The sequence below is a fragment of the Panulirus ornatus genome, chromosome 57 (genome assembly GCF_036320965.1).
Source record: "Panulirus ornatus isolate Po-2019 chromosome 57, ASM3632096v1, whole genome shotgun sequence".
In the NCBI taxonomy this organism is placed as follows: Eukaryota; Metazoa; Arthropoda; class Malacostraca; order Decapoda; family Palinuridae; genus Panulirus; species Panulirus ornatus.
Window position 1 is genome coordinate 10,839,117 of NC_092280.1, and position 22,048 is coordinate 10,861,164.

At 43.9% G+C, this 22,048-nt stretch overlaps 1 protein-coding gene across 1 annotated transcript; it reads right to left on the reverse strand.

The window, feature by feature from the left end:
* Positions 1 to 418: 418 nt before the first annotated feature.
* LOC139766450 (uncharacterized) lies at positions 419 to 20,556 on the reverse strand. The gene is made up of 6 exons (XM_071695138.1): positions 20,128 to 20,556; positions 12,951 to 13,192; positions 12,359 to 12,424; positions 9,923 to 10,065; positions 2,501 to 2,753; positions 419 to 1,223 (listed from the first exon to the last, which is right to left on the reverse strand). Exons 1-6 carry the CDS (start codon positions 20,153 to 20,155, stop codon positions 651 to 653), a joined length of 1,305 nt encoding a protein of 434 aa, XP_071551239.1. The 5' UTR covers positions 20,156 to 20,556; the 3' UTR covers positions 419 to 650.
* Positions 20,557 to 22,048: the final 1,492 nt, after the last annotated feature.

Below are 22,048 nucleotides of genomic sequence, written 5' to 3' on the forward strand. Positions count from 1 at the left end.
TGGATACCAGTCATTGAAGATAATAAGAAATAAGACACAATGTCATCATCATCATTTTTTCAGGAGAGCGTGACCCTCCAGTTGCCATCTCTGAGCCAAGGAAAGTGGTTGAAATATTTTGGCCATCTTCGTCATCAGGAGTGTCTTAGCACCAAACAATGGTGGACCCTAACGCATCTTACTGATCTTCGTCGCCTCTATGGTCTGAGGGAAAGATGACACTAGTAGGAGGCTGGAAGTCAGTGCCAAAACAAAGGCTGCTGGATAGAGGGGACCTCGAGCAGTAAAGAGGAGGTCCTTCAGGAGAGGGGAGGTCGTTGCAACCTGACTCTTGAAGTGAGTGGGACTGACGATTTTGTCCTGAGTTTTTGAATGAGTAGGACTTTTGAAGTGGCCACAGGTCTTAGAGTGAGTGAGACTGTTGGCGTAGTTCCGGGTCTTGGAACGGGTGTGAACGTAAAGATACCTTCCTCAAAGTCAAGTATCCGAGATGCTCAGAGCTACGTTGCTGGTGGAACTAAAGATGCAGATGATAGCAACGTTGGAGAAATCAACAGTGTTGGAGGGAAAAGTCGTCATTGCTGATGTAAGTCAAGAGGATGGAAGGGTTCAGAATGAGTAAGAAACTGGTTTGGAAACGTAGAGATCTTTCAGTTGTTGGACTGTTTGGAAGAAAAGTCTGGAGACCCGAAGACGGGAATACCCGAGCTGTTGGGGTGATTCAGATTTCTAGAATGATCTGAAATGTTGTAGAGACCAGGAACACTGGCAGAGCCGCCACGAGTGTTGAAGAAAGCAGGAGCACTGTCTGGGAAGTTGGGGTTGTTGGAGAACCAATGAATGATGGTGTAACCCGAAGTCTTACGATTGTTAGAGGAAGAGTCGAGGGCGTTGGTGGGTCGACGTCGGTGGTTTTGGTACTGGAGAGTGAGATAGTGCTGGAGGGCCAGCAAAGCTGCGGAAGAAGTGCGATAGCGAAGATGATGCCCCAAGTGACTCTCTGGAAGGGATGCTATCGACCAAAAGTGGCCCTTCGGTAAGTGAGCCGTCGAACCTAAGTGACCTTCTGGACGGGGTTCTGTCGAGCTTATATGGCCCTCTGGATGGGCTGCTGTCGAACTCAAGTGATCATCCGGATGGGCCACTCTCAGACCTAAGTGCCCCTCTAGACGGGAAGCTGGAGCCCCGTCTCGGCTGAGGAACCTCTTGCTCTGCGATGTAACCTGAGTGTAAGTCAAGAGTCATATCACTCACTCCTATAAAAGAGGTAAACATTCCACGTGATGATGTTAAAAATAATTCTATTTCTAAATAAAACTTCTATGTATGTACAGATTAAGTGATGTTAGAATATCAAAGAATTAATGACAAGAAAGCCACGTGCTAATTATGAACAAATCTCGGGTAGTTGGTAAGTGGTATTTCCGTTTCAGGATTTGTTAGTGAAAAACTAAAACCTATCAGTAAACAGTCCATAACAATTATTTTTTATGGTAAATAGTCCAGTAACAAAGTCCGATGGCAAAATTGAGTAGGTTGTGTCTATGGTAACAAGCCAACGCTTCATATATGGTAGATTTTAGATCATGCATCAATGTAAGTCAGCTGTGTTGCTGTAACAGTTAGGTGATATTAATGAACATGATGGTAATCATGATTCAGAAACACACAGAGGGAAGGACAAACGTCTTCGTATATACCACGAGATTAATTTATTGCCAATCTCATTTGTGTCACTTTAAGAGAAAATTAATAATGATTCGTTTATTGTATGGCTGCTAAGTGTATGATGTAAATTGTCTGTTTCATTGCCTCCAATGCAGTTCAGGCTCCACTAAGAATAAGAACAGAATCAACAAAACTTTACTTTATAGCTAGAAATGTCTTTACGTTAAATGTCCTTTTAGGGAGAATGTAATTGTTGCTTGTAACTGCTTTGAAAACATCACAAACCTTCTTATGGAATACATAACTCAAATGGAGTCTTCCTAGGAAGGAGACTTATGGTTTAACAAAGCCTACAACTGGTTATAGAAAACAACATAGCTTAACTCTACGGTAATACAGTTCTGTATACATCAGTCCCACAGTTATACAACGGAACACATCTCAGTCCTAGACAGTCGTGAGGTTAGTAAGATATAACACTGTAATCTATAGTCACATACTAGCTAAGCTGTCCAGTCACATACAGTCACAAAGTACAATATACGTCTCTCCCAGTTACAGTAAAGTCTCATAGCATGATTCATTTATACTGTCTACTCAAGCTGTTTATAGTTATCTAATATATCTGAATCAAAGACAGTCATTTTAAGCCCTTTTCATTCACATGGTTGCAAGTACTGGGTCGAGTTTATAGGGGAGACATGTTTTGTTATATGGAATATCCCTATTAGAAATTTCGTAACGTCGAAAACTTTACATGAACGATCTCTTTCCTTATAGAGGGCCTTAGTAACCTTACTCAAGTCGTTATGTATTCAGAGAACCAACTGACCTCAGTAATATCATTGTTTAAGGCTGTGGAAACATTTTGGTGTTGGTGTTGGAGGAGCATGAGGTTCCGGAGTGTGAGGAGGGAGCGCTTGGTGTGAGAGATGAGGATGCAGACCCAGAGCCCCCGGCCGCCGCACGACGCCTCCTGCATCAGTCGCAGCCCCGACACCTCCTCCACAGAACGGGCCACCTCCTCCTCGCTCTCCACCACCATCACAAGCCGACACAACAAGTTCTCCAACATTCCCGCCAGCCTGGTGGTGTGATGGAGGCCATACAGGTAATTGGCCGATGACATAGGTAATGGGGATCCAGGAGGTTCACACAGGTAATAGCATAATGAATATGAAATGGGATAAGGTTATGATACTTGTAAATGACAGTCAGTCAGACGTAATGGACTCTTCGACAGCCCTGCCAACATAGATAGGCTCGGGTAGTAGGGAAGGGCTCACACAGAGAGAGGGACGATAACACACAATTTGGGATAACAAGATACAAATACTTGTAAATGGTAGTTTGGTAAGGTAGTTAAGTCCTTGATTATCCACATGCATGGTGATAAGTAGAAATGAGGAGCTATTTTCCCACTGTCAAGACTCACAAGTATCGTTATGTGTTTGTAGACTTACCTCCCTCAACTTTCTGCTTTATACTCTCATTTCAGAATCAGGATCCCAAGGAAATTTCCTTTAACCTGACACTTTCTACTGGACAGACAGTTGTCATTTCATTTCCATTGCATGGAAATTCTCCTTTCTTTCATTTCTAGTCCCTCACCTTACCCCCAGGAGAAAACCCGATCTCATACATGGTCAACAAACGCGAGGCCATATGTACACCATTGAGTATTGTAGCTTCCTCTTGCCTAATAAGACTAGTTCCTTCATACACAACCCAAGACAACACTAATAAATACACACGTGTCCTAGTTTGTGTTGTGTGATTACCTATTTGTACTTTAAAGAAGGGAGTTTTACACACATGGGGCCCCATCTCTAAAATATTCAAACACTATCATACAGATATTTGAACATCTGTATGCTCTTCGCATTCATCACGTCTTCATTCAATTCATTCCATTAATCCACTTCTTTTACACTAAAAGAAATAACTTTTCTCATCTTTTTAACACTTTTATCTTATTTTTGCTTTACTGTTTTCTGGTTGTTTTCTCTATCTCTATGGCTCTCGAAGAACTCTTTACTGTGTACGACGTCAGTCTATTTTGAAATTTAACGGCTATGATCAGGTCACTCCTCATTCTACTCTCCTCCTTGATGAACAGATTCAAGACCTGTAGCTTGATTATAACGGAGCTATCTTAATATTGGTACCACCTTTGTTGTTTTCCTCTGGACCTTCTCAATTAGCTCCGTGCTTCATTAGGTGCGGTGACCAAACTTTAGAAGTATATTCTTGCATTAGCCTTCTGTGGGATCTGAATAGCTTGTTCACAAAGTGGAATGCATTTCTAATATTTGGTAACAGACACTTGGTCTCCTCAGGTGAGACTCAGGCAAGAGGCTGGAGACAATGCCGTCACCCGAGTCTCTTTCACACATATATTCCTACGACTTATCTTCTGCTGATGATATTCATATCGGGGCCATTCTCTCGCTGTGACGTATCCTCATTACGTATTTTACTTTGAGCTGAACTTCATTAAACAAGCAACTGGCGGCCAGCTATGAAATCTGTCAATGTCCCCTTGTAACCTGACGCTCTCATCAACGCTTTTCACTTCCCTCATGACCTTTGCATCAAATGCAAACGCATTCATGCAGTTCATAACTTCTGGTAAGTTAGTCACATAGATCAAGAAGAGAAATAGTCCCAGAACAGAACCCTGCGGCACTCCGTTGGTGACCTCAACCCTTTTTAAGATGGCTTCACTGACATGCTTCACTTATTCTCTTCCACTAAGATAATCTTCTGTCCATCGAAAGAATCTCCCCTATATTTCTTCCAGGTGTTCCAGGTTCTTAATAAGCCTTCCATGCGGTACAACGTCAAATGCTTTCTGGCAGTCCAGATAGTGTCAATCCACCCAGACTCTTCTTTTGTTTAATACTAACCCCAGTCTCACCAAGCAGCTTCCTTACACACGACCTTCATCATCCCTAGAACCATTTCTCTCACTTAGGCAATTTCTCCTCTGGACAAAGTCATGTATGAGATTTTTGATCATCTTTTTCATATCTTACACCTCTTCTTGCTGAACTAGAGACCGGTGTTGTGTGTGTGTGTGTGTGTGTGTGTGTGTGTGTGTGTGTGTGTGTGTGTGTGTGTGTGTGTGTGAATGCATGTATCCTAGCATGAGTACGTGTCCAAGCTTATGATGCATACACACATCCTCAGTGTACACGTGTTCTGGTGTGTGCAATGTCCTAGTGTGTTAAGGCCGAACTTATTCTGGTTTGTGCATATATTCTGGTGTGTGCTGGTGTCCTAGTGTATGCAGGTGTTCTGGTGCTTGTAGGTGTCGAGATGTGTGCACATGTCAGTAGTTTTTATGTATGTGCATGCGAACCTACGTGGGTTTGCGAGTGTAGCCTGTGCTTGTAGCATGAATGAGAGTGAATCAGTGTGTGAGCGAATGCTGCTCTCTAGTAGTGTAAATAAGATTTGCTTTTGAGTAAGGGTGACGCTCTGAGTTTCTCGTGTACTGATGGATGTTACCGACATTATCAAAATGAAGAAGCCACTGGAACAGCTGACATCACTCTTGATATTGCAGGCTGAGACGGCTCAACAAGTCCAGGAAGAACTCCATCGGAGGGAGGAGTGCTCGAATCAGATCCTGGAAAGGTGGTGGACTCTCGACAAGCGCCAAGTGATCACAGTGCAACGACCACAAGTGGCGCTTTCGCCAGTAGCGACGGTGCACCACTACAGGCAAAGTTTTCCGTCAGCGTTGCACGCGCTCCGTACCTGTCGTCATTCAGCTTTAGTGAATGAATTCGGTGCATGGCGCCCCAAATTCAAGGGATACGTGACGTTGACTAAAGTCTCCTCCCTGGCGCAATCGAAGTAGATTGCATCCTTGATATGCTTGCTTGACGACAAGTGGGTACGAATCCTGCGGTACGGTATTAGTGTAACAGACGCCACAGGAATAGAGACTGTCCTGGTTGCTGTGGAGGTGCATCTTCGGGGACAACAGAACGTCATCTTGGACCGGACTGATTTCTATTCAGAGAAGTTAAGAACCGGGTGAAACGTTGAACTACTTTTAGTGTGAAGTGAAAGAAATGGCCAATCTTTATGAGTATTTTTAAGGACTCTTGATGATGAAGTATTGAAACGCATGCTTGAGGAGAAGAATTTAAAGTTCAAAGTACCATTAACATATACCGGGCTTCCGAAAATGCTACCATGAACAGTGCAGTGACAAGAGGCCATGTTGGTCATACGTTGGTCAAAATGTCGCGAAACAAACGAAATTGAAAATCACACAGTGAGAGAATTAAGCCTATGTTATGCTTTAGGTGTGGTAAGGATCGTCACAAGGACATGCAAACGCACAAGGCTGTGAATAAGGACTGCTTGAACTGTTGCAAGAGGCCATTGTGGGTATTATTTCGGTTTTGGACATCCAGTGAAGGTTAGGTTGGGTATGTTAGTTTAGGTTTGCTAGTTTGGTTCGTTTGAAACTGATTTTTCTGATGTTTTTTTGATACCTTTGAATGATTAGTATCTTCATTTCTATCACAAATCTCTTCTTTTTTGTTTCACTCACGCAAGTCCCCGATTCCCACTTCAGGTCCCCCACACTCATTTCCCAAATGGTAGTGACTTGCAGAAGATGAAGGTCAGAGTCGTGCAATACACATCAAAAAACCGCCGAAAAAAAAATCATCTTCCAAATAGGTAGATGTCAGAAACAGTAATTTTACCCTTTTCTGTGGTGATGTAGAAAATTTGAATAAGCCTCAAGAGATGAAGCTTCGAAGTGGCCTTCGAAGCAGTTCTCAAAACGATGTGCGACGGTCAAGCTTGATAACTAGGCCGTTCTTCATCTGCTTGCAGGCGTAAACTTCATCAGTTGCCGGTGGGTCGGTCGCCACGGGTGGAGGTTACCGCCACCCACTGGATTCCTGAGTATTTCTCAGTTCGTCCTGGAGACCCCAAGAAGCACTGGTCTTTTCACTCCGGGTCGCCACCCACTCGCCGGCTTGGGGATCTTCGCGACTCACGTGGAGCTGGGGAACAGACGCACGAACACTATAGTGTCACTTATCAGTTAGGGGAAGGAAGCCCAACCAACTGGTTCGACTCGAATGCACTTGGTCTCCTGCCGGAGGATCTTCTTTCTTATTTCTACTCAGTAAGGCTTAGAAAGTCGACGGAGGATCAAGGTAAAACTGAAGCTCCCAGAGTGAGCTGGGTCTTTACCCTCTACCACAGCTTTGTTGTAAGCATGATGATGCATTAACACCACCCCATAGAAGCACAACGAGCATAACACGCCACCGGCGTAGTTGCAACATTCCCAATGGTCTATGGCACGTCACGGACAGCGAGATATGTATGGAGGCCCAGTGTGTACCTAATTGACCAATGATTCTCGTTTTTTCGCTATAGCAGCACCATCCCTTACAGCTGGCGTGCAGAAATCAAGGCACAACTGGATGACCTGCTTCCTAAGGAAGTGATCGAGTAGCTGGACTAACCTACTGTTTGGCGCCATCCCATTGTTCCAATAGCGAGGGACCTGTTTGGACTTAGGTTGTGTGTGGACTTCACACTCCTTAATCGCAAAAAACGAAGTAGTCTCCTCATGACGCCGTAGATTCCATAGGACTGGGAACACAATGGTTCACCACCATGGAGGAAAAGATAATAGGGTACTATCAAACTAAGACTGATGACGAGGACCAGGATCTCGCATGCTTCATACCTGGGGATGTATCAGGTTCAAGCGTGTAGTCACGGGTCTAATTTCCTCCGGCGACAAGAACAACCGCCTTGGCGACCAAGCCCTGCGAGACATCCCCAGAGCCAATATCGTAGACGATATCTTGGCTTACGACAGTTCCTACAGAAACTATCTGTCCCACGTTATCAACGTCACACAACGTTGTGGTCGACCAGTTTGGCATCACCCTAAAAGTAGTGAAGTTAGAGTTTGCAAGAACCAACGTTGAAATCTGTGGCTACGCCATCTCACGCCAAGATTACACAGCACAAGCTCGGAAGGTTAAAACAATATGCTGATATCCTATATAGAACCTCACGGACCTTAGATCGTTTAACGGCTTCGCAAATCAGTTGAATGGCTTCTCTTGAGACGCTGGAGGAGATTCACAGCCCCTCGGAGACCTCCAAGTCTCGAAACGAAAGGTATTGGACCTCAACTCTTGAGAGTCCTCGAAAGGGTGAAAGAAATTTTGGTAGTGCTGCAGAATGACCCATCAAGGATAAATGGATTCGGTGTTGTTCTCCTACAACGTTTCTGTGAAACCTGGAAGCTTCTTCATTGCGGGGGCGAGATTACTTTGTCCTGTGACGCAGTGATAGTGTTGTAACTAACCGAAGATCTCTGGGCAGTCCCTCAAGTATGGTACCTAACCCACCGGTCTTTTTCACTTTAACCTGAATGATTATCAACGTCCTCTGGCTCCTATTCTCTGCACAAAATTGCTCAGCAAATTCGAGAACCTCGCCTACAGTGGATGCATGAAAGGTTTCTGGGCTGCAGGTTCATAGCTTTCTGGCACATGTGCTCTTCTCACAGCATTCCTGATGCACCAGTTCAGAATCGTGCCAACGGTGAGGACGCATCACAGCTCAAAGACTTGGATCTCGTTCACCCCCTCTGTCATGCCTGCCCTTAACATTGTCTCTGAGGGAGGTCACTTGTTGGCAACTTTCAAGGATCAAAGCTAGGATAAAGTACGTGCTGCTGCAACATTGGACGCGGAGTTCGTTGCCTAAAGGGAAATTCTCATCAGTGGGTTCCTTGAAAATCGTCACGACTTGGAACATATGGCCGTACTAGGCACTCTGCAGCCAACTAACCATGAACGACGGCCTCGTTGCGTACGGCACGAGGTCCCAGAGCCTCCAAGGATAGGTACTGGAACGCTTGCATGACTGTCATCAGAAAGTGGACCGCACCGAACGTCGGGCCAGGCGGACTGTTTAGTGGCCAGGAATCCAACGAAACATTGAGAATGTAGTCTTCAGGTTCTCCCTGTAACACCCCCCCCCCCCTTCCTTTTCTCCCTAAGCAGCAAAATGAACAGTTCTGGCAAGATATGACCTTTGAGGTTTAGTGCATGGATCTGTTTCGGCAGATTTCTTCCATGTACCTTTATGGTCTACTTCGATCACAGGTCCGGGTGGCTGTATGTGTTGTTACGCCCATGGACGGCGTCAGTAGCTTATGCAGTGTCATGCGGTCTGTATTTGTGAACACTGGCGCGCCTGTTGTCATAAAAACCGTCGGAGGTCTACAGTTCACGTCGTCTACGTTACGACGGCACGACTCCACAGTACGAGAGCTTTCCGGCCGTACCCCGGCGCCCTTGTCGACTTGCAGAACTACACGAACGGTCGTTGATACCGCCTGGGTTTTATCGTCGACAAATGATTTCATCGGGACTACCGCGTCAATATTGGCTGTGACCGCATCCAATGGAGATACAAAGGTTTTGTTCATCCCCATAGACCAATGGTACCAGCTAGTGCCATGACGTCCACGCGTAAGGCAACGATTCCAGCGGCACCCGACAGCGACCAGCGACCTGACCTATGGCCTTCGCCACGAATAAGTGTAGAGAATAATCCGGACCTACTACTCTACAGCCCTAGTGGCCGCCAGCGACGAGTACCACGGCGACAGGTGAGGCAGTGAGATTCTCAGACTTGCCACGACGAAGAAGAAACTCCAGACAAAGTGGATCTTTAAGTCGGTCCATGTCTATGGAAGGTGCGGTGTTTATGTATGTGCGTGGGAACCCAGGTTGGTGAGCGACAGCAGCCCTCTTGTGGCGTGAATGAGTGAATGGGAGAGCGGGCGAGTGCTGCTCTCTAGTGTAGTTGAGAGTTGCTGCTCTATGTTCTCAGTTGCTTGTCTGAATGATTGAGTATGGATAAAGCGGCATCCAGTTACATGTTAGAGTGTTACCCTGTAATGGATCAGAAAATGTCCTGAACTCTGCAGGTGTCTTAGTGTGTGTAGGTGTCCAGGTGTGTGCAGGTGTCCTGGTGTGTGCAGGTGCCCTGGTGTGTGTAGGTGTCCTGGTGTGTGCAGGTGTCCTGGTGTGCGCAGGTGTCCTGATGTGTGCAAGTGTCCTGGTGTCTGCAGGTGTCGTGGTGTCTGCAGGTGTACTGGTGTGTGCAAGTGTCCTGGTATGTGCAGGTGTCCTGGTGTGCGCAGGTGTACTGGTGTGTGCAAAAGAGATCATTCACTTACCGGTTCAGTCTGTCCAGGTAATCTTGCGTCTCGTGGTTACACATGCTATGGACAGGGTCTGTGTTGTTGATGACGAAGTAGAAGTGAGATGCGACGTACAGGAACTGCCGATGCATCTGGCTTAGCGCCTCTTGTTGTTCTTGCTGTAGCAGGAAATGTTGTTGGTGATGAGAATGAGGAGGTGATGTTGATGGAGGGGGTTGATGATTGGGAGGTGGTAGTGAGTGTGTTGGCGTTGGTGGAAGGTGGTGCTAGTAACTTAGGAGGTGATGTTGGTGTAGGGTAGTGATGTGGTCGGTGGAAGGTGGTGATGGTGATAATGAGGAGGTGATGATGCTGAAGAGTGGTGTCTAAGATATTGAGGTGGTGGTGATGGTGTTGGCGGAAGGTGATGGCGGTAATGATAAGGAAGAGGTGTTAGTGTCGGGCAGTGATGGTGTTTTTGGAATGTGGTGGTAGTGTTGGTGGGGTGGTGGTGTTAGTGGATGGGGGTGGTGGTAACGATGTAGAGGTAGTGCTGGTGTAGGGAGCTGGTGGTAGTACTGAGAAGGTGGTATTGGTGGTGATAGAGGATGTTGGGGGACAGGTGAGGTTGATTGGGAGCGGTAGTGGTGATGTTGGGAAGGTGATGTTGGTGAAGAGTGGGAATGATGATGCTAAAAAGATGGTGTTGATGATGTTGGTAATGGATAGTGATGGTAATGCTAGGGAGGTGGTAGTAGTGATGTTGGTAGAGGATTGTGACGATGTGTAGGTCTTGATGTTGTAGGGGTTGTGGTGTTGATATAAGGTGACGGTGGTGCTGGTGTTGCTGGGGAGGTGTTGTTGGTGTAGGGTGGTGGTGTTGGTGCTGGGAAGGTGGTGGTGATGGTGGTGGTGGTGGTAAAGGTGGGTGATAGTGTTGATTGAGGGTGGTGATTGTGGTGTTGGTAGAGGAAGATGTTGGTGACGAGTGGTATTAATAATGTTGGGAGGTGGTGGTGTTGGTGGTGATTGAAGGTGGTGTTGGTGTAGGATGATGTTTGCGGATAATGGTGATAGTAAAGTTGGGAGGTGGTGTTGGTGGTTGTAGAGGGTGGTGTTGGTGGAGGATGATGATGATGAAGAGTAGTGGTAATAATGTTGGGAGGTGGTGTTGGTGGTGGTAGAGGGTGGTGTTGGTGGGATATGATGTTGGTGAAAAGTGGTGATAATAATGTTACGAGGTGGTGTTGGTGGTAGAAGAGGGTGGTATCGGTGGTGACAGAGAGTGGTGATGGTGATGGGTAAAGGGTAATGGTAGGGAAGATGGTTAGAGGAGGGTAGTGATGACCGTGAGCAACTGGTGATGATGAAAACTGGAGTGAGATTAGGTAGCAAGAAGTCTGTCATCAATGTAGTCAGACCTTCGGAGAGAACTTTCTGTTTGAGAGTAAGTTGTAACGTATCTGGTCATCATTACAAGTACGAGGCTCACTCCACTGACATACAGACTATCATAACGTATCTGGTTATTATTACAAGGGAACAAGGCTCACCCCACCGACATACAGACTATTATAACGTATCTGGTTATTGTTACAAGGGAACAAGGCTCACTCCACTGACCTGCAGACTGTTGTAGCGTATCTGGTTATTGTTACAAGGGAACAAGGCTCACCCAACTGAGATGAAAACTTGCACATTTGAATATCACATTAGTAGGAACACTAATTTGAACTTGCATTGATATATGAACCAAAGTTTGGACATGATAGATTACCTCACGCGATAACCTGAATAAGTGGCCTAAAAAGATAACACCAGGAGATAGCTCTAATAGAGAAAAGTTCACTTATCTATATATCAATCTTCTCTAACCTGCTATTCATAATAAACCATACAAAAGATTCCCTAAGAGAAGGCCAACAGACAAATCTGCTTCATTACCGAGCTGTATAATTGTAACAGGTGAATAACTGGCCCCCATCCTTCCTGTTGATACCAATATATCCTCCAAGACAGGCTCTACATACGCTTTCAATTCTCGCCTCTACAATCCTACATCATAGATGGCAATGGTAAGTAAGCCTAGTAGCAGCATTTCCAACCGGTTCACCCCAGAAGGTGGATTGCCAGTTGCATAGCCTTCCAGTAATGGACAAATTAATGATGTTGCGTCAACATACCGAGGATTTAACCCGAGGATGTAGCCATAAGAAATAGAACGAAAACGAACAACCTACCAAAAACCTGATCCAAAAGCTAACAAACAGATGGAGGCCAAAAATTGATGCTCTTCAGATGGCCATAAGAAATGGCCCTCTATAAGTAGTCCACAACAGAAGAGAGCCTCTACAGGTGAACAAAAAAGAGAAACGCTATAGACACCCACAAAAGGAGAGGACCTCTGCGCACAACCCCTCAACAAGTGGTCAATAGAAAAGACCCTCTACAAATAACCCCAACAGAACTCACGTCTTCTACGGGCGAAGGTGGTGAGGGCAACGTCAGCAGGGAGAAGGGCATGTTGCACTCGTTGTTCTGCAGAAGATGAAGATGATGACGTGATAGTTAGTCTTTATATTGATGGATTCGGGAACGTGTGGTGATTTATATCTCACTATTCACAACAAAGATCATATGTCAAAATAAACACAAGTTTGTAGGAGTTGGCAAGAGACTAAGGACTAGAGGTTGGTAGACGTTAGACGGGGTAAAACTGGGCATAGAAACAGAGAGGATAGAAATGGAGGTCATGGTAAACAGAAGGAAACTTCAGAGGTAGAAACACTATGTTGTGTAATAGACGATACAAATATAATGTAAAGAGAAAGGACACGAAAAGAGCATTTGCGGGAAGATTTTTTCGAAAATATGTGACACAGAAATAGTCGACAACATGACACAAAAGCAAGACACAGGGTAAAAATTTTCACGAAATTAGGGCCCTGTAAACAGAGTTTATGGAAACTCAAGGCGTGGAAACAGAGGTTATGGAGACAGTCACTGGAACACAGGTTTCAGGTATTATATGGAGAGGAAGGACTCGTTAACCTAAGAAGCTCACTAGGTTCTGCTGGAAACTGAGGAGCGTCGCGTTCAGGAAGAGGATGTTGCTGAGGGTGACCTCTCGCAGCTCCTCCAAGGTCACATTGGGGTCCCGTGGGTCATCCTCAAGAGGGTCCTGTTGCTGGTTTAGGAGGTGACATGGGTTCTGGAGGCGGCTGGTGACCCAGGGAATGGAGGTCACCAGCACCGTACCCTCTTGGCCTCCTGTACCACCAGCAGCCACCACGAGCACCAGCACAGCTGTAGAGTACATGACAGTATGAGGGAAGGTCAGATAACAGGGGCCATGATGGTCTGTGACGAGGTGAAATGATATATAGATGGAGACGAGAGAGTAGAGCTGGTTCCTTTCCACTCACTAGTTTAGCTGGAAAAAGTAAAGAAGAAGGCTCCTCCTTACCCATCGCTTATAGATGGAGACAGGATAGTAAAACAAAAGACTCCTTCCCACAGAAAACTCCCTCCAGCACGTATGCTGGCATGAAAATAGCTAAGACTAAATGCCTTTTATAACAAAAAGAGTATATTGTCAAGGAAACTTTACATCAAAGTTAGATGGAATACACATTCTGATTCAATATCAGCTGTCGGATACCCTGGAGAAGGGAGGCTTTAGTCATAACTCTAAGACGAAATGGAAGAAAATGAAATACACGCATATCGCAACGTCATTCTTCAACAGCCTCATTTATTGAGAAGATCTGGTATTCACTACGTGGGTCGCGGGCCTTACGAGACTCGCGTTTTTCTTGTCTATGACCCCTGTCGGCATCGTCCTCTTCATTAAGCTCGGAAGAGAGAGGAGAGATCAATTGAATATGTAGTTTATATTAATCGTAGCAGCGCGGAAGTATTTGAGTATGGGTGTCACTGGGAGTAGGGCAACCAGACTTTTTACTCCTTTCAAGGATATAACCTTGATGCAAAATGCAACGTTCTATATACCAATCGAATCATCAGTAGTTCTCTGCATTTTGATACGCAACAAAAAGGCCATCTAGATGTTACTTGAGTTACACAAATATCTTATTTACAAGATACAAAACGTTATATTTTCCTATAACTTTAGTAAACTTTTCTCTCTAGATCTGTGACGTTATTCACGATATTTTCTTTCTGTCTTACATATTGAAGACTTTATATTATGTAGGTTTTAGGGCATTTGAATAACTCAACTGGTTCGTGTTTAAAAGATATAACGGACAACGTACTTGACCATATGTATAGTTACAGTGATTTTGTTCCAAGTATTGCCCCTTTAATACCATGAAACTTTTCAAAGTCTATGATTTGTTCCATTAAGGTTACACAATAAAAATTATACGAAATTCAATATCTACTTTATTTTCTTATTTATGTCTTCATTGATCTGTGAGTTTCTGATATGTTTCACTATCGCAAACAACTTCGAAAGGACACAATGATCTATTGCTGTTTGAATTCCTTTGTATTCATTTATGATTTGCATTTTCGTGATGGTCTTGTTTTGAATTCCACAGTTTGTGTCGTCTCTTGGCAACAGAAAACATCAATATCAATAGTATGTTGGTCATCTTGTACAGTAAGTTTCAGAAATATGTATATTGTCGTCTCTTGGCAAAAGAAAACAATATCAATATCAATAGTGTGATGCTCATCATATACAGTAAGTTTCAGAAATATGTATATTGTCGTCTCTTGGCAAAAGAAAACAATATCAATATCAATAGTATGATGCTCATCATATACAGTAAGTTTCAGAAATATGTATATTGTAGTCTCTTGGCAACAGAAAACAATATCAATATCAATAGTATGATGCTCATCATATACAGTTTTATCGTTACAACACATATATCATGTTAATAAGAGAGTAAAAAGAAAAGTAGCTTTAGAGAATGCAAGTTACGGTCAGTGAATAGCCGTCAAAAAAGATATTGTTTATCTTCTCTGAAAAAATTATTTTTCACCCTCCAGCACTTCCAAGGGTTCCAAAGAACCAGCTCCATTTCCCCAGATGCTAGCATCAATCATCACTGCAAGGGTCCAAGGCACCTACCACCATTCCCTAAGGGGCTGCCATCCACCACCACCATTCTAAGGGTCCTAGACATCTAGCACCATTCCTCCAAGAGCCACCATCCAGCAATATTCCTCAGAGGCCACCATCCAGCACAATTCCCCAGGGGCCAATATCCACTACCACTCAATGGGTGTCAAACACAATGAAAGTCTTGTAGGCTGGATAGATGATGGCATGTTGCCAGACATGTTATATGCACATCAAGAAAGCAGAAGTGATGTCAACCTATTAGTTGTCTTTGCCAACGTAGCCATGTGGGGATATACCGATGTCAACATTGTCACATAATTACATATTCACTTTATTTTTTTTATGTCCTGACTGATCTGTGAGTTTCTGATATCCTCCGCTATCGCAAACCGCCTCGAAAGGACACAATGGTTTATTGCTTTTTGAATTCCTTTGTAATCATTTCTAATTTGTATTTTCGCGATGGCACCAAATTACAGTGAAGGCTAATATGTGCTTTAGAGGTGCAAACTTGAAAATTTAGGACGAACAAATGGCAGCAACTTTCTCCTTTTTTTTTCATCATTCTATACTTAGTGTGTGTGGAGAATTTCTTTTTTTTGTGTATGTGTGGAGCTAAAGATTTCTGACGTTTGTCTTCTGCCCTGTTACGGTAAACATTGTCATCCGGTACAATTTGAAGGTGCCACCTTGTTGACCGCTTTGACCGCTCCAACAGTTGTCCTTTGAAACCGGAGAAAGGACGACGTACTTTAAACATGTGTGCCGCGAACATAGATATACCTATCACTGTATTCCTATATCATTTTCTGTAAACAAAATTGATTGACCGAGTATTCTAGTATTGTTTTCAGTAAATATGATTCGTTCAACTGTCACTGTATTTTTCTTCAGTAATACAGTCATTCAGCTATCATTGTATTCCTGTATTTTTGTTCCGGAAGCCAAAGACGTTGAACACTTGCTGTATTCCAGTAATTCTGATCAGTAAACCAAAGTCGTTGAACTACCGCTGTATTCTGTATTGTGTTCAGTAAACCATAGTCGTTGAACTATCACTGTATTCTTGTGTTCAAATTTCCCAAAAGTCTTTGATTACGCAATAATGAAAGTACTCCACATTGTCAACTATACTCGTGCACAAGAAGTCGACCAACGGCATTTTCCGGGAATTTCGGATACAACTTGACTCGTAGTTTGGAGACGTCCTTTATTACTCAGTAAAGTCCTAGACACAATCTTCAAGCTTTGCTTTGAAATTAAAGTTTCCGTTATTAAACATTGTGTTGGTTAATTTAAGCTGGACCTTGTTAATTAATCTAATTTTCAACAATTGTGATTTAAACGTTGACTATAGGGAATGGTTGAATTCCTCCCATACAGATGGTGGAGGGATTGAAGCCCTAACATTTTCCATTCTCGAGTATTTAGAGGAAATTATTTCCCACCCTACCCATATACACTACCGCTGTGACCATTCACCTAATATTCTGAATTTGTTTTTCACCTCTTGGCCATCTTGATATAGATACACAATCTCTTCCCCATTTGGTTCATCTGATCTCTCTCTCGTAAATATATCTATTTTAACGGTGCCTCACCCCCCAGCAGCCTTTTGTAAACGGAAATACTGGCACCTGAACAAAGGTGACTGGAATGATTTACGTAACTTCTTTTCTTGTCTCCGCCAAATGCATAACACAGGTTATTCTTGCGGAATGGAAGTATTTACCACCTCTTCCTCCAAGATTATTTCTTCATCCAAACCATGACTCAGCTGCTCCTATTTAGAAGCCATTCAGACAAAGGATCAAACATATCGGGCTTGGAAAAACTCTCCTTCCTCTGGCTCGCATTCAGCTTTTATCTCTGCCCGTAATCGCTGAAAGCATGTTATCCGTATAGCGAAGGCGTTTCTTTATCTAAAGGAAGTGTGATAACCTCTCCTCGTCATTCAATGATAGGTCTTTCTGGTCTTTAGCTGAGGGCATCTCTAACAACTCCTGTCGCTATACCTTCCCTTCACTTTTCCGTTCAGACGATACTATAGCTGTCTCTCCCGTTGGCAATGCAACTCTCTTTGGTTCCCGTTTGTCCTCTAACTCCACCTTGGATGACTCTAGCATTCCTTCACCCCCTGATGCTCCTCTTACTAATCCTATGCCTCTTCCCTCAATCTCATTTCGGACTGTCTGAAAAGTGCTTCATTCTCTAGACACAAGCAAGGACTATGATCCTGATGGCATCCATCCTAGTGTTCTGAAAAAGTCTGCCGCTGAACTTGCACCTATGCTTGCTTGTCTGTTTAGTTTTTCTTTAAAAATCAAACTTTTATTTCTCCTTGGATGCGTTCACTGATACATCCCATCCCTAAGAAGGTGACCGTTCTGATTCCTCTACTCATCGTCCCAATGCTTTGACATCTACCATTTCCAAAGTCTTTGAATCTGTCCTCAACTCCCATACCCTTAAACACATCGAAAATCATTGGTGATAGTCTTTCCTATCTTACTAATATCTGGTCATCATCCCTGAAACATTTGGGGAGTCATATGCAGTTGCCCTTAACATATCTAAGGCATTTGATAGGGTGTGGCATTGGGGTCTCATCTCTAAGCTCCCCTGTTTTGGCTTCTCTCTCTTACTGTCGACTCAACACTGCATTTATCCGTATCCTTCAATTCTGCTCCCTCTTCTCTCACTCGATCTGTATCACGTCTTGACACAACTTTCTCAATGAACTCAGTCTTGGACATGATATCTCAGTGGGGTAGACAAACTCTTGTTAGATTCAATGCCCCAGGACCAAATTTCTACCCATCCCTCTATCGAAAGCTCCTCAGAACTCTCGTCTCTCCTCTTGACGCAACATCCACTCATTCTTAGAAACCCCACATTACGGGAATACATAAGTCCGCCCGTTAGAAATTGGGTGTCCTGTTTAGATGTCGAAACTTCTCTTCTAAATAGTTGCTTCGTTTATACAAGGGATTGATTCGTCCTTGTATGGAGTATTGCTATCACATTTGGGGTGGTTCCAGCTCTGTATCCTTACTTGACAGAGCTGAGTCAAAAGTAGTCAGACTTATAAACTGTCACAGTCTAACCTCCAAACTTGACCCTCTTGCCTTACGCCGCAATGTTGACCCACTTCCTCTATTCTATAGGTATTACTCTGGATTTTGCTCCTGAGAGCTGGCTGGTTGTGTGCCCCCATCACTAGCTAAACCACGCATTACTCGACAAGCTGCTGCGTCACACGATTATTGTGTTGCCATCGTGACGCAAAGTTGGGCTGTTTTGAAACCCCATTCTTTCCCTATAAGTCGAAGCTTAGGAACTCTATAACTTCTCAAGTCTTTCCCAATAACTGTGACCTGACACATTTAAGAAGACATGTCTTTCGTTTTCTCAAAACCTCGTAAATTCTTTCCCTTGCCTTTTTTTTCCGTTTCAAAATTCTATGTTTCAATTAAGAACCGGCCTTGATGTGGACTTTCGTCCGTGACTGAAAACTTCAACGTAAAAAAAAAATATTCATTAACACTGGAGCTCGTCTTTAGGAAGAAAATAATGACGCAGATAGTTTGCCACACTTCTGTATTTACAGAAAGACTTTAGAAAGGCTGAAGGAGGCAGGTGGAGACCTACCACGTGGAAGTACATTTCCAAGGAGGTAAGTAGAAATCTACCAGGTGAAAGAACAGAACTAGGAAGTCAAGTGGAGAGCTACCAGGTGGAAGAACAGGACCAAGGAGGCTGGTTGAGACCTAACATGTGGAAAGATACGTCGGAAGGGTAGATGGAGACTTGACAGGTGGAAAGACAGAAAAGGAGGCAGATGTAGACCGATGTAGGCAGATGTAGAAGAACAGGACCAAAGAGGCAGGTGAAGGTGTACCAGGTGGAAGGACAGGAGCAAGGAGGCAGGAGGAGACCAATCAGGTGGAAGAACAAGAGCAAGAGGTAGATGGAGATCTGTCAAGTGGAAGGACAATACCAAGAAGATAAGTGGAAGCTTACAAGGTGGATGGAACGAAAGCAAAATCTGTTATCAAAACCACCTGTTGACATTGCTACATTCAACTCCCATCATCCACCATCAGTGTCAATCACACCTAATGATGACTCAAGCACTAGGTAGAAGGGCACGACTCCCTATCTAAATATCATGAATCATGGCAGACCTCGGGTCAGGAGGTGGCCTGGGTACCAGACGGAAGGGCAAGAATTTGACCTCGCTTCTGCTTTCCTAAAGCGGTCCCATCCCATCGCAAGTGATCAGTCCAACAGCAATTGTATTTCTTTTTCTCTCTTAAATATCCGAGGCTTCAGTCACAAACATGTCTTCATCATAGCCGGGCCTTAAGTGTAATATGAAAAGATATATAAAATAAGGGACTGTTGAATGAAGTGGAGGACCTGCATTTTAAGAAGAAAAAGTCTTAGTGAAATCATGTAAGGGTAAAGAGTTGCCCAAGCATAGCGATGTAGGTAAAGAAACACGGGTCACAGCCATCCACCATTCTGAAGTTTCAATGTTGAGCGGCGCAAGGAAAGGAACAGCCATCATAACGTCTACCACGCTTGAACTGCCAACGGCAATAGAGCAACTATTTGATACAGTGGTTGTAAGTATTACATGTTGTATACAGTGGTTTATGAGTATTACGTGGTATATGCAGTGGCTTGTGACTATCACCTGATGTATCAAATGGTTTATTGCTGTAGTCTCATTATCTTCAAAATTGATATATCAAGCTAAAATACGTAGAACATTTTGTATGGGAATGGATGGGATAGAGAAAAGATAAACTTGCATTCTGATATCCGAATCAAAAGTTCTTGAAAACAAGATAACATATCAAAAGCTTTCAAAGATATATGGATGGTGAGCTCGAGAAATCAATCTGGTTAACAGATTCTCTGAATTTGAAGAAACAAAAGTCGATGCTGTTAAGAGGCGTCAACAATAGATCTTTTTTTTTCGCATTATTGTTCCCCATCACATGTAAAATTTTGCATATGGTTCTTCATATTGGTGAATCAAATATTTTGGTTAACATACACATTCTTTATAGCTTTCATAACCGTTTGTTCTACAGTAAGATACACAGTATATATCAGGGTAGTTCAGCCTTACCAGTCAGCAGGAGCGGATGATGTGTCATTGTAGCAGTGGTAGTCGACGGTCCTAAGGAGTGACGCAGCTTGTGATGACAGCGGGGACCTTCTGCCCGACGGCCGAGACCGCTGTGAAGGCTACACTTCAACAGTTATCAAGACTTCCTGAGGTTGGTGTTTGTTGAGTTATAGTATCTCTGAATTCTTCAGTTGAGGAATATCAGCTTTTAGGGCGTCCAGGCTCGCTCCACTGAGAGAAAGACGAGGTCTCGAACTGGGGTATTCGTCTTTGGTAAATGACCGCCAGACGGCTAGTTGTGGAGGTGGTAAGGATGATGGTCTCACCGGAAGTGAGAGACTAATATCTTTTCTGGGAGACTGCAGCAAGAGTCGCCCGTGAAAGAGAGAGAGCTTCTAGCTGAGCAAGGGGTCTCCTTGCTACTGGTTAGCCAACTTCGTGATGCGAGTCTGAAGTGAGATAGAGTCGACCTGATGCACGGCTTTTATACCCGGAGGTTTTTGCCCTGATGTCTGCAGATGGATGATGACCTCCAGGAACCATAAACATGTCGACCATCGTTCTCTTTAACATAGGGTTTACATTCAGAGGCATATAGCCAGCTAACTCCAAATGCATGATGTCCTTCGATCTCACATATTCCTACACATCATCAGGCAGTAAAGGATTTACCTTCAATCAGGAAATTGCTTTTAAGAAATATCCTCTCGGCTTGGGATATTGTATTTGATCATATGGTTCTACATATGACTCTCATGGATACAAATCATAATAACAGGGTGTAGTGGTTAACGTTCATAACCGTGGCGCATTCAGGGGCCTAACAGGGTTGACTGTATGTGTTCGAGTCCTGGTTCCCGGCAGTTAGTCCAAAGTCAACACAGCTATCTATCTACCCCTAAAGATTGGTCGATATATATATATACATATATACGATAGAGTTGATAGAGATGCTCTGTGGAAGGTATTAAGAATATATGGTGTGGGAGGAAAGTTGTTAGAAGCAGTGAAAAGTTTTTATCGAGGATGTAAGGCATGTGTACGTGTAGGAAGAGAGGAAAGTGATTGGTTCTCAGTGAATGTAGGTTTGCGGCAGGGGTGTGTGATGTCTCCATGGTTGTTTAATTTGTTTATGGATGGGGTTGTTAGGGAGGTAAATGCAAGAGTTTTGGAAAGAGGGGCAAGTATGAAGTCTGTTGGGGATGAGAGAGCTTGGGAAGTGAGTCAGTTGTTGTTCGCTGATGATACAGCGCTGGTGGCTGATTCATGTGAGAAACTGCAGAAGCTGGTGACTGAGTTTGGAAAAGTGTGTGGAAGAAGAAAGTTAAGAGTAAATGTGAATAAGAGCAAGGTTATTAGGTACAGTAGGGTTGAGGGTCAAGTCAATTGGGAGGTGAGTTTGAATGGAGAAAAACTGGAGGAAGTGAAGTGTTTTAGATATCTGGGAGTGGATTTGGCAGCGGATGGAACCATGGAAGCGGAAGTGGATCATAGGGTGGGGGAGGGGGCGAAAATCCTGGAAGCCTTGAAGAATGTGTGGAAGTCGAGAACATTATCTCGGAAAGCAAAAATGGGTATGTTTGAAGGAATAGTGGTTCCAACAATGTTGTATGGTTGCGAGGCGTGGGCTATGGATAGAGTGGTGCGCAGGAGGATGGATGTGCTGGAAATGAGATGTTTGAGGACAATGTGTGGTGTGAGGTGGTTTGATCGAGTGAGTAACGTAAGGATAAGAGAGATGTGTGGAAATAAAAAGAGCATGGTTGAGAGAGCAGAAGAGGGTGTTTTGAAGTGGTTTGGGCACATGGAGAGGATGAGTGAGGAAAGATTGACCAATAGGATATATGTGTCGGAGGTGGAGGGAACGAGGAGAAGAGGGAGACCAAATTGGAGGTGGAAAGATGGAGTGAAAAAGATTTTG

Coding starts and splice junctions, on each gene's coding strand:
- LOC139766450 (XM_071695138.1), bottom strand. CDS start 20,155: ATGACACATCATCCGCTCCTGCTGACTG. Junction 12,425..12,950: donor TCAGTTTCCAGCAGAACCTA/GTGAGCTTCTTA, acceptor CATCTTCTGCAG/AACAACGAGTGCAACATGCC. Junction 2,754..9,922: donor TACCTGGACAGACTGAACCG/GTAAGTGAATGA, acceptor TCACACCACCAG/GCTGGCGGGAATGTTGGAGA.